This window comes from Gossypium hirsutum, chromosome D08 (genome assembly GCF_007990345.1).
Source record: "Gossypium hirsutum isolate 1008001.06 chromosome D08, Gossypium_hirsutum_v2.1, whole genome shotgun sequence".
NCBI classification, from domain to species: Eukaryota; Viridiplantae; Streptophyta; class Magnoliopsida; order Malvales; family Malvaceae; genus Gossypium; species Gossypium hirsutum.
In genome coordinates, this window is record NC_053444.1 from 64,566,859 (window position 1) to 64,579,120 (window position 12,262).

The 12,262-nt window shown below is 34.2% G+C and overlaps 2 protein-coding genes across 3 annotated transcripts; both read right to left on the reverse strand.

Annotated features, from left to right (window-relative positions):
- Window positions 1–91: 91 nt before the first annotated feature.
- Window positions 92–3,306, reverse strand: LOC107899067 (single-stranded DNA-binding protein, mitochondrial). Of its 2 annotated transcripts, none has more exons than XM_016824678.2 (6): window positions 2,645–3,306; window positions 2,168–2,352; window positions 1,121–1,329; window positions 917–1,017; window positions 567–626; window positions 92–415 (listed from the first exon to the last, which is right to left on the reverse strand). In XM_016824678.2, the coding sequence occupies exons 1-6, from the start codon at window positions 2,715–2,717 to the stop codon at window positions 399–401; spliced, it is 645 nt and encodes a 214-aa protein (XP_016680167.1). In that variant the 5' UTR covers window positions 2,718–3,306; the 3' UTR covers window positions 92–398. The 2 variants fall into 2 exon arrangements, with proteins under 2 accessions (XP_016680167.1, XP_016680168.1); XM_016824679.2 differs by having other exon boundaries at window positions 2,168–2,346; window positions 2,645–2,878.
- Window positions 3,307–3,452: 146 nt separating this feature from the next.
- LOC107899069 (eukaryotic translation initiation factor 3 subunit A) lies at window positions 3,453–9,888 on the reverse strand. The gene is made up of 14 exons (XM_016824680.2): window positions 9,745–9,888; window positions 9,365–9,446; window positions 8,644–9,125; window positions 7,762–7,977; window positions 7,291–7,659; window positions 7,187–7,216; window positions 6,344–6,571; window positions 6,068–6,229; window positions 5,707–5,928; window positions 5,405–5,611; window positions 5,117–5,323; window positions 4,776–4,856; window positions 4,435–4,636; window positions 3,453–4,228 (listed from the first exon to the last, which is right to left on the reverse strand). Exons 2-14 carry the CDS (start codon window positions 9,408–9,410, stop codon window positions 3,687–3,689), a joined length of 2,994 nt encoding a protein of 997 aa, XP_016680169.1. The 5' UTR covers window positions 9,411–9,446; window positions 9,745–9,888; the 3' UTR covers window positions 3,453–3,686.
- Window positions 9,889–12,262: the final 2,374 nt, after the last annotated feature.

Here is a 12,262-nt window from a genome sequence, read left to right on the forward strand (position 1 = left end):
ATCTAAAACTTGTTTATCGATGCAACATTGGATCAGGACCGAAAGGATGGAAATATTCAAAATGTTGATGCAATCGTTTTGCTAACGTAAATGGTCCCTCATATCAACCTCTTTAATATTATCATGAATTCACATTCTCAGTTCTTCAAATGAAAGGGAGAAACTAAGAGGGGAGGAATAGCAAAGAAAGGCAAAAATGCCATATCGAGTTTTTGTCAATTGGTTTAAAACAAGATGATGATGACCAAGTGGTTCATAGAAACTAAATGAACTAAGCATTAATTCCATCTTGGCTCAATCAGCAGAAACATAAGAAGGTTCTTCCTTTTATACAAAGAAGCATCAGCTGCTCCCATTTTCGGTGTAAAAGTTGCCACAGTGTGCCCTTAGAGATCAAACTACACCAATCCCTCACCTGCCACAACCAGTCAGGTCCATTAATCAGAAGATTGAAGATATAGAAGGTGCAACCTAACTGAGAAGGTTTTATGCCCTTTGCTAGTAGTTTCAATAACTTAGTATTAACATGCCACTTTAAGCAAAGAGAAATTAGAAAGAAAACTTACTCAGGTCATCAAAGGATACATTGTTAACACCTGTACCGGGCTTTATAACACGAATTCTTCCTGCAAGGAGATATTACAAGGTACAAATGTCACAAATTGATAATGCATCATCTACAAAGGTGATGAACTCCTTAAGATAAAAACCATATAAACATTATCAATGCATAGTTCAATGCAGAATGCAGTTTGCTGGTGTCTACTTTCTTCAAGAACTTAACTCGGTTTTAAATCAATTCATATAGCACTACCCCGATAATGAGGTCATCAAAAACAGATAACAAATAAATGAGCCCTAAAACAATAAAATGGATAACAAGGGAGATAAATAAGGGCAATAAAAAGCCACATACCATCGCGACGGATGCATATTTCTGGTACATGTTTAACTTCACCATTTATGCTGTCATTGTAAACTCTAGTTTCAATGTCACCCTCAACAAAGACTTGAGAGCTGCATCAAAAAATCCATTCCTCAGACACACACAAAGATAAACACGGTGCTATTTTCTAGGATAATCCGACTTTAGGTTGTATCAGAAGTACGAATTTATTACTTTTTTGTGACTTGTTGAACTGCATATGCCCCAAGTATATCATTATGCACAGCAATTCGATGCCATTGGACAGGTTTTGGTGTGTTCTGGTCCCGTACAACTCTCAGGTCAAACATACCACCTGTTCCAACAGTAAATATAGTTACAGTTCTCCCATTTCGCAATATCTTCTGCACGGGGGCTTGCCCAACTTTTCCACAAATAATTGCCTGTAAAAAATGCGTAATACTTTGTTTACCTCTCCTTTTAAAGGTAATAGAAAAGATGAATACGGAGACAGGCACACACACATAAAAAGCTAGGTGATTGCTTAGAACCTGTGTTACTCCAATCTGGGTGTCGGACACAAGTACATGTCCAACATGGTTATGTTCAACTTTTGCCAAGATGAGTCCTTAAAAGGATCATATCCTCAATTCATATCTGGATATGCATCCAAGACCTGTGTCGGACTTAAAAAGAGTAAAAACCTAAGTTTCTAATCAAGGGCGGATTTAAGCAGGGCTCACAGAGAGGGGGACATGGGAAGGCAACCCCCCAAATTCTTTGAAAAATGCCTTTTAGCCCTCTTAACAATTATTTAAAAATATGATAAATTTTGTTTGGCCCTCAGAAGTTTTTCTTTTATTTGGTTTAATTTTTTGGGAATTTGTAATATAGTATGATAAATTTGATAATATTTTTAGTTTAAATCACATTCATGTTATTAATTAATATCTTTCTTACCTTTTCAATCAATTAAATAAATTCACTTATATTAATTATGGTATAAATAGTTTTCATTTTATGTTCATAATAAGAAAAAGAACAGGTTAAACCATTACAATATCTAATGCAAGTTTACATTTTACTTTTAACCTTACGTTTTTCTTTTGTAATATAAAATAGTTCTGTGCCTATTTTAATTATTTTACATGTACCATGTCTATTCACTTAAGGATCCTATCCTATACCACCTTTAGTGATTAAAGGCAAGAACCATATTTACAATCTAAGATTTGCAGTAACAAATGTGCTATATATCACACAATCACCAAGAGGTTATACCTTGTGTACACCACGGAAATTCCAACCCTTTCCGGGTCTGACACCTTGGAGCAGTGGCTCACGCCTGTTAGGCTTGTCGCCAAGAATCTCATCTATCTCTTCGCTTTTCGCTTCCTCAGTTTCGAAGTCATCAAGCGAACCTGTTGAATACCACATCTTGGAGGTACGTTGCACACCCGCTGCAACTACAACATTTTCGTGAACAAAGTTTTACCAATATGGCATTCCAGTTTTATTAATAAAAAAATTTCTTTCACGCGCATCAACTGTTTGTTAAAATTGCTAAAAGAACCCACATTGATCAGCATAAATAATACACATATTACAAGATGAAGTTAAGATTTTTTTAAAAATTTTTTTGTAATGCCGGCCGTAGAAAATAAAACAAAACAAAGCATGTAGATGAAAAATATGAAAACAGTTACTTATATTAATATGTTTAATCTCATAACCATAAACGTAAAAGAAGAGAGAGACCTAGAGAAGAGTTGCGTGTCGTAGAAACAGAAAGTCTAAGGAGCTTTGCCGATCTGATAGCGAATGAACTCATACTGGTTTTCTTTGATTTGATCCAAACTCAGAAAACCCAAGGGAAATGAAGAGATGATGAAGCAAGCAATACAGTAGAAAGGAGAAGGTGGGAAAGGGAAGAGGGTTTTAGTTTTGGTGAAGTAGGATGGGCCTTTTTGTGGGGCTTTTTCCGTTCCGTTAAACTTAAATGTGCTTGTTACTCCTGCTGGGTTGTAAATACTAGTACTCCAACAAAGAAAAGCCTCTTTTCTATGCCAATTTTATAATAATTTTTTTTTATTAATCTCATTATAATTCTGATCATCTAACTAATAAATAGAAAGATAATGTGCTTCAACACACTCGAGTCCACACCTTCCACAACAATGCATATACTAATCGAATTAAAACTCAATTTTTTTAGAACATCTCAAACTATAAATTTTTTTAGACATTTTTTAGAATATGTCTGCTTAAAACCCAGACCGTAAATTTTGTCATTTAAATATAAAAAATTATATACAAAATAAATTCAAGCACAATTTCGATTAAAAATCATGTAAACGAGCTTTGCTCAAATAACTCAACTTTACCTAAAGCTGGATTCGAGCTTCTATAATAGCATTCAGTGGAGCTCAAATCAAATTTCAGGTCCAATAGCAGCAATTCTTAAAGGACCTTAAATGTATTCTTTTTAGAAAAAGGCAAAGAGAAAAGCGTTAAAGAAACTAATGCAATATATAAAAAAATAAAAATAAAAACCCTATCTACAAAATTGAAGAAACAAGATCCAGCCTTAACAACTCTGTCTAAAAGGTTCGACATACAAAATGCAGTAATCCATCCAAGGAAAAATAAATAAACAAATAAAAAACATAATACAACTTTATCATGTCTTAACGTCCCCAAAAACCAATATGCCTCAAAGCTGTTTGTCATTTGTCATTGACAACCATAAATAGTTCCCAAGTACAAAAATTTCTGCATTCATTCCAACCCAGCAGCCGGTTCAACCGCGTTGTGGGTTCCTGGCCCTTGAAGGTCGCCAGGGTTCTGCCTTGCTGCTCCCACTGCCACCACCAAAACGATTCGAATCTGGAGGTGTAGCTCTGCTACCACCACCTGCCAAACGATCAGAATCCTGAGGTGGAGCCCTACTGCCACTAGTCCAGCGATCAGATTGCGATGGAGGAGCCCTGCTGCCAGCAGCCCATCGGTCGGGCTCCAACTGTGCTGGCTTGCCCCATCGATCAGGTTCAGAAGGTGGAGCTGGACCAGAGCTTTCAGGCCTTAGCCGGAACTTAGGAACATATTTCCCGGTAGTTGGAGCAGCAGCAGCAGCAGCTGGAGTCGCAACGACAGGCTCAGTTGTACGGGACCCAGCAGGAAGTTCAGAAGGCCTAGAAATCCCCTCCGGTGCCCTTCCCAAGAGGGCTTCTCGCCTCAGCCTCTCTTTCTCTTCCAATTCTCGCTCTCTTTGCCTCTGCTTTTCAGCAATCTCATCCATTTTTGCTTTGTGTTCAGCTTCTTCTTTCCTTCGTCTCTCAGCCTCTGCAAGTTTCAAGGATCCAATAAATAATGACGAAAACAGAATTTAAATAACAGAAAAGCATAACTGATATGACTCTGAACAAAGTACTCAAATTTGTTTAAGTTAATAAGAGGTGAGACAATTCTATTATGTGAGAAGGGGAAATTCATGAATCAAGTATAAACTGGCTTTTTTCAAAAGAAAAAATCTCATTGAAAATATATACCTTCACGTTTACGAGCCTCCTCCTCTTCGCGCATCTTCTTGATTCTCTCCTCCTCAGACCTCACATAAAATATTTTCTTTCTCTTAATATCTCTTTCCTGCTTCCGAGCCTGAATTATTTGTTTGATCCTCTCCTCTCCCTCTACTCTCCGTTGGTCAAACTCAGCTTGCCGACGACTTATTACTCTTTCCTGGAAAATCATCTGTGGAAAAGCAGAAACAAAAGGTGTATGTTAAATGACTAACACTGGAAAAGATGTAGGAACCAGCAAAGAAGATTATCTCTGCCAAGAGCTCTCTCTATCTCAAGAACATAAAGCCACAAATCCCAAAGGTACTGACCTTGTTTTCTAACATACGTGCCAGCCTATTCTTCTCTTTCAAGTCCCCATCATGGCGCTGTCTGCTCAACTCAACTTCCAGCTACAAGTCAGAAGGAAAAAAGAATTAAAGATGATATAATCAAAAGGTTGGCAATGGCAACAAAAACCTCTCAAACAAAGATGGTGCAACATAGATTGACAGTCCATCCATTAGAGATGGATACGCAAATGAAGGAAGGGCATCTGTTGAAGCAAACTTGAGCACAACAAAATATTTTATACGTTTATAGAATTGCAAACAAGGTATGTTCTAAATGCAAAAACAGGTGGGATAACAAAATCGAGAACTGGAATTTTCACCTGTTGCTCACGTTCATGAAGCACCTTCTCTTCTACCAATCGCCGTTGAAAAGCAGCTTCAATCAAGGGGGCTGCTTCCTCTCTCTTTGCTCTTTCTAGATGGTCCATTGTTTTGGCAACCTTTAGTAGTCTCTTCTCCTGTTCCTGCCTCTCCTTAAGCTGCTCACTCAAAGCCCGCTCGATCAAGGTTTGCTTTGTTAATTTCTCCTGGATGCACCCATTCATAGTCAAAAACCAAATTCAATATGAATAAAAGAACTTCATTGGATGAAAAAAATGGCTACTTACCCCATCCAAAATTGTCTTCTTTTTCCCCCTTTTCAAATGCTTTTCAGTTTCCTGTAGTAGTGCCTGTGCTTCTTCAAGCTCTCGCTCCTCTATTTCCTTACGAATTCTTTCAGCTCGTTGTTGCTCAAACATAGCAGCAAGCCTCTTCTTTTCTGCTTCTTCAGTTTTCTTCAGCAAATTCTGCCTCTTTGACTCCTCCTCACGTTCCTAACATATCAAAACAAACAAAAGCATGGGCACAAGTTTATGAAATTTCTGTTATTTTGCTAAATAATGAAACCTCATGTTTTAAATGGGGATACCATTTCCAATAATTGACGCTCTTGTTCTTCCTTTCTTTTCTCAATGATTGATTTCCGTGCAAGAAGTCTTTTGTGTTCCTTGTCTACAATTTCCCCTAACCCTGGTAAAACTTCACCCAGCTTTGATGCTTTCTTCGGAGTGGGGTATATCATTGCTCTTGCTTTATTCAAAGACTCAGCAAGAACAGCCAAGTGATCATGAAGCTTGTCAGATTCAAGACCCTGAAAAGGACAGCATAATGAAAAAGAAATATAATATCATGTGCCATACAGAGGCCTTTAGGAAATGTGAACAGAATGCATAAATCCTAGAAATATCCAAGAAAGAAATAAGCATAAGCAGCCAAAAATCCTAACTTACCGTATTACCAAACAGCACAGCACCTTTCATGTGGTCAACTTTCATGGATATGAACTTATGTTTCACAGCATCAACAGAAATCTTTTCAACCATAGAAAATTCAAAAAAGGGGATCATCTGAGACAGACTCTCAATTTTCATTGTCTGGTAAAGTTGGGAAACCTGGAGAAGCAAGTAAATCAAGCATAAACACAAGAAAACAAATGCTTAAGCTTAACACAAGTAAAAAATAAAAAAGAACAATGAAAAGAAAATTAACAAAAAACAGAAACAGACCTGCTTAAGCAATCTGAGGGTAGCAAGCCTTTCAAGGGAAGGAACATATTGAGAGAGTTGAACTTCGGCAACAGATGAAGCTGAAGTCAGCTTCCCACCCAGTTTTGATATTTTCATCAACAAAGGATGTATCTTAGATGCAACATCAAGAGGGAGAAAATCATTTTCTAAAAGATGGTAAAGATCTTTCACTTCTTGAGTTGCACAACTAAGTACACCTTTGGATATCTAAATAAAAAGGAAATAACAAAAAGCAGTTGGTCAAGACTCTAAAGATATTAAAAATTCTAGTCACATAAATGTAGAGCCAGTACTATTTGGTATCCCATACAACTGAGAGAGAGAGAGAGAGAGAGAGAGAGAGAACTCAAGTCTAACTTGCAAAAATGCAAAGACTTATTCCTTTATCTTAAAGAACATAGCAAAGAGAAACCATTACTTCATGAATATAATGATTCAAGACCAAAAAGAGATCCAGGAATAGAGCAGATTTTTAAGGCTATGATAACCTAAATAAAGAGTTAAGCCTATATAGCAATTGATTATTCGCCTTAAACAATGGAGAAATTATGTGATGTAGCCAAACCCAAATAGTTTGTGATTAGCGGCCCTAGTTGGGTTAAGTTCTACCATATTAAAATTGATTTGAGAAATGTCATTGTTAAGAGTATCAACAATCAGTAATTGACAACATTACCATCCATAATCTTGCTTCTTCTTTTTTAAAGGCTATTTGAACAATTTAAACTTTGAAAATTCATGAGAAACAAGCCATCAAAAAAAAAGTAACATGCAGAGAAAAGAAGAAACAAAGCAAAAAGAACTCATAAAATTTAAGCATACCAGCTCTGTGAGAACTGCTGACCTTGACAACTGTAAGAAACATAATGTCAGAGTTGGTTAACGTCAAGAAAAACAAAAGTACATCAAATGAAAATACAACATACCACTTCTCTGTTCTCAAGTTTAGATTCAAGATTAAATCCTATAAGATTTGCCATTCGAAGGTTGCGTTCTTTCTCATTTTCAAGTTCCAAGTGTGATGCACCACGTGTTTGATTGTAAGGGGAAACTGACAGTGCAGTCAAAACAACTGATGACGCTATCAACTGCAAGTCCTTCTGACTTAAGTTTTTATTAAAGCTTTTTTGAAGTGAAAATAGCTTGAACCATGCATAAGCATGATAAAGATGGCTGCCTGAAATCCAGAATATTTCAGTTAACTTGGCATAATAAACCACCATCAAGGAAGCCTTGGGAGTTTTCTTGACAATGGACATCAATCCATGAATATCTTCAACAGAACGAAAAGCTTCCTGTAAGGACCAACATAACAAGAGGAAGCAGGTAAGATCTATCCATTACACTAGCAAGCTCGTCCATTAAGAACAAAAAGGTGGATAAGGCAAGAAGCATACCTGCCAGAGTCCAAGTTCAGTAGCAATCTTTAGCTGCTCAAATCTTGTATCAAGATACAGTTGCAAACTTTCAGGTGCTGAAAGATCAGGTCTGTCCCTCTGGTCTTTATATTTATTTAGATTTGCTAAATGATTCCTTATAATCTCACACAACCTTCGGAACTCTGTTGTCCGTTTATACTGCTTGCAGAACTGGAATGCCCGATGTGCTGTCATCTACAAGATAGTTTTTAAAAACAGAAAGCTTAGTTATTCCAAATTTTTACATATAACCATGGAAACAAGACATTATCAAGTACAAACACAAAACAAGGGACATTAATGCCATTATGTTTCAACTGTAAGGATGTGCAGGTGAAATCACCTACACCAGACCAAAAACAATTTTTTTGGACAAACTAAATCCTATGTTCCTGAAAACTTACCTTTCAAGCTAAAAGATTGTTAACCACCCCCCCCCAAAAAAAACAGAAAGAAAAAGAAGCATTGATTCCAAATGCTAAATTAATTATCATTTTCCCAAGACCAAAATCTTTTTTTTTCCCATGTTCCTTTTTTTTTTCAGTAACCTCGTTAATTCTTTGTAATTCACCAAATAACAACTGTAAGTCCCTATGTTACTCAAAACTTATCCTTTAAAGCTTAAAGATTGTAATACAAAGAATACTTCAATTCTAAATACCAAATTAATTAACAGTTCCACTCATCTTTCAATGAAAGACTACGAACACAAAAATAGTATGCAAGAACCTAGAGTCCCTCCTATGATAATGCTAAAAACAGGTTTGTCAATTTTCCTGTAGTAGTAAAAAATTGAAAATTTACAGATATAGTTGCAACAAATGATGAACATTTATGGAAAGTCATTAAGACAGGAAATACCGCATAGAGTGCCTCTAACTTGGAATTGTTCCGCAATATTTCAAGCACTGTTCTATAGGTCTCCCAGAGAAACTTGAACCAAGGAGTAACAAGCTCACGATCAGACCTATCCTTTCCTTTCTCTCCGCTGACATAGCTTAGCATCAGATCTTCAGGCCTTTTATCAGCTTCAAGGTCATCAACATCAAGAGCTTCTTCTAAGGCTTCTGCCTGGCTTCGAGCCTGCTCGGCTTTCTGAGTAGAAAGATGCATGAAGTGCTTGATCACCTCCTCCAGAGAACTAACATTTACTTGTTGACATACGATACGATATTGAATCAGACCATCCTTGGCAAAACGACCCTTCCGCATGTCAACACACAGCTCTACATATTTAAACATGATCTTTTCAAGCGGCTTCTGCCAAGCTCTGTATCTCTTTGAAGTTATTAGATTGTGAAGAGCCTGCAAAGCATCTTGCTTCTGCCCAACATTAATCAACTCTGCATCAACCACATCACAAAGTCAATACATTACAAACACATTATACCATAAAAGTATAATTAAATATCACAACCTAACATAAACTTTTAAAAAATTAGGGCAATGACTGCAAGACCCAGATTCACATTAACAGCAGATAATCGTTCTGATACTAAACAATGGGTAGCATATATTAACAAAAAAAAAACAATTTGAATAAACAACGAACAAACTAATAAAGCAAACTTTTGTAGCTAACCTTCAGCTCTCTTCAAGGCATTCTCTGGTTTCGCAAAATTCGCCATGTTTTGAATCAAATTCTTAAAACCGCCCTTGGTCACCTAAAACAAACAACGCCGTTTTCTATCAATCAAATAATTTAAAGAATAATTAATCTTAAAAAAACTTTATCTTCAATCTAGGAAGGAAGCCAAATACAAGTTCCCAATCAAAATAAAAAATAAAATAAAACTACGATCCGAAATTGTATTACAATTCCTAAAATATATCCACTAAATTCACACAAAATCTAAAATACAAATAAAAAAAATAAGTCGGTCTCGTAGCCCGATCTGATATAAAAATAACGATGAAATTTTCCCTAGAAAATAAATATGAGATTGAATATGGGAGACTCACCTGAAAAGGAGGGTTAAGAGCGGCCGCGATGAATGGTAACTGAAGTAGAAGAAGAAGAAAGAAAGAGGGTTTGTCTGAGGCTTCTGCTTGAAAAGAAAGATAAAATAAATAAATAAACTTCAAATAAATTCGGCCCAAATAAATTCGGCCCTATATACTTTAGGATAAACTACAAGTTTAGTCACTTCCATTTGCCTAAAATTATGTTTTAGTCACCAAACTTTTAAATTTTACTATATGGTCACAAACATTATCAATTTTACATTATGGTCAGTGAGTCGTTTACTTCTGTGTGACGGAAAGCTGATGTGGCATATTAATATCATCATTTCATGTGAAAATTTTTAAGTCAAATTGTACAACAAGTCCTTGTGCTTCTTATTTTTGAGCAAATTTCTTCTTCTTTTTGTTTAAATATATATTTGGCCTCTATGATACATTATCCCAAGTTGATACTTATGATTTAGGCATGTTCCCTTTGTCCACAGCAAATCCCAAGATTTTTCATAGCGAAAAATTTTAAACTTTTTTTCAATGTTGGATTAATATTTGTTATTGATGATGGATGCAAAAGGTAGAGATAAAAATTGAGATGCACCGATAGAGTCTTAGTTTAGTTAGTATCGGTATTTTTGTCAGTGCAAAAGGATGAGTTCAAATCAGTTGATGCGCATTATTCTGAGAAAAGTCTATGAACAATTCTAGACATTGTGTCAAAAAATGATGATACTACGCTCATATAAAATGAAGTAAAAAAAATTGAGATAGATAATAATAAAAAGTCAGATCTCCACACCTTTTTTCTGTCATAGGTTTATTAAAAATAAATAAAAAATATTTTTTTTTCAAATACGTGATAATACTGGTTAGTTTAAACTTTTTTTTCTAAATTTATTCTTAAATATTTTCTTTTTCTCAACAATTTTCTTATTTCTCTTTTTTTTATGCTTAATTTATGTCATCAAACTATTTATATTTTCATAATTAATATACGTTATCAAGTAATCTTAAAAATTATCATGTTTCTTTTTTCTTTTTAATGCTTAAAAAATTGAAGGATGTTTATGTTGCTGGAGATTATCAAATCCCCTACTATTTGGTCGGAGGTGTTGGAACAACAAAGAAGGTGACCGAAGGGTGGTGGAAGTGGTTGCAAGTAGGGTTTTATTTTGGGAGAAAAAAAGAAGGAAAGATAGGAAGCACTGCTTTTTTAAATTAAATTCGTTGATTGATTGATCTGATCGGTTTAATCAATTCAATTAAAAATATTAAAAATTTAAAAAATTAAAATAATTTGATTCAACCGATTCATGCTAATTTTCAATCTAATTAATTTGAAATTACTTTTCGAACTAGTGCTCAACCGAACCAGTTCAATTAACATAGATAAGAAGAGAAAAAAGCAAGAAGAAAATAGAGGGAGAGAGAGTTGTAACTATTTTTTTTATTCAATTTGATTTTGTAAAATTCTAAAATTCTAAAATTTTAAATATTTTTATCTTTTTCATATTTATATATATTGAATTTTCATTTTTTACATATTTTTAGATTTTGTAAATTAGTGTTTTTTCTTTTAAATTTTTAAGCTCCTTTTGAATTTTTTAGAATAATTAAGAAGGAAAGACATGTTTGTTCCCCTATTTGTCTAGGTGTCACTTCCTAATTTGGCCACATCACTCAATTGTTCAAAAACAAATGTTTTTATGGTAAGAATTACTTTACATAACAGATACCAACTTTAAGGACCAGTTTGATAAAAAAAATCTAGGGGTCAACTTAAGAAAAAATGACAAAATTCAAGAGTCAATTTATATATTTAGCCTTTATTTGAAAATTATATTTTATTAATTAGTTTTGTTTTAATTTAAAAATATTAAAGGGATTGTATGAATATTAGGTTGATTTATTGTTTGTACCAAAGGGAGTGGTTTATCTTCGGTAAAAGTATCGGGAAGTCCATGTAATTAGGGGTGGATTGCATTTCGATCTATTTTTTTTTTAAAATGGTTAAATTAGTCATTATACATTTCAAAACATATAAATTAGCTGATTCGTTAAATTTTTTTATTAAATGATAACATGGAACGTTAATTTAAATGATTAATTACTAATTTGATCCCTAAACTATAGCTAAATTATCAGTTTGATTTTTAAAAATTTTCTTAACAATAATTTAAAAAAATTGAAAAAAAATCTTAAAAAAAATATAAATTATTAAAAATTATGTTAAAAATTCAATAAATTTAGCTTTCACTATATTTTAATAATTTTTAATATAGTTTTAAAATACATTAACCCTAAAAGTTTTCAATTCTAATTAATTAACAAGTACTGTGAAATTGCTGATTGAGTCTTAGTTTAATTGGCATGAATATTAATGTCAATGCAGGAGGATGTGGGTTTGAATGCACTAAAACGCACTATCCTTCTATTTATAGGTTGAGGAGGGATTTTGCGTGATTCTAAGCATTTAAAAAAAACTAATATGATTTAAACTTATAATAAAATTATTTAAAAA

Bases quoted from the DNA above. Each gene is read 5' to 3' on its own strand.
- LOC107899067 (XM_016824678.2), bottom strand. From the start codon at position 2,717: ATGAGTTCATTCGCTATCAGATCGGCAAAGCTCCTTAGACTTTCTGTT. The intron at 1,330-2,167 runs GTATAACCTCTT...CATTTTTTACAG, and splicing joins ATTTCCGTGGTGTACACAAG to GCAATTATTTGTGGAAAAGT. The intron at 1,018-1,120 runs GTAATAAATTCG...TTTTTGATGCAG, and splicing joins GTTCAACAAGTCACAAAAAA to CTCTCAAGTCTTTGTTGAGG.
- LOC107899069 (XM_016824680.2), bottom strand. From the start codon at position 9,410: ATGGCGAATTTTGCGAAACCAGAGAATGCCTTGAAGAGAGCTGAAG. The intron at 7,660-7,761 runs GTATGCTTCTTG...TGGTCCTTACAG, and splicing joins CTGAACTTGGACTCTGGCAG to GAAGCTTTTCGTTCTGTTGA. The intron at 5,324-5,404 runs GTAAGTAGCCAT...GGGTGCATCCAG, and splicing joins AGAAGACAATTTTGGATGGG to GAGAAATTAACAAAGCAAAC.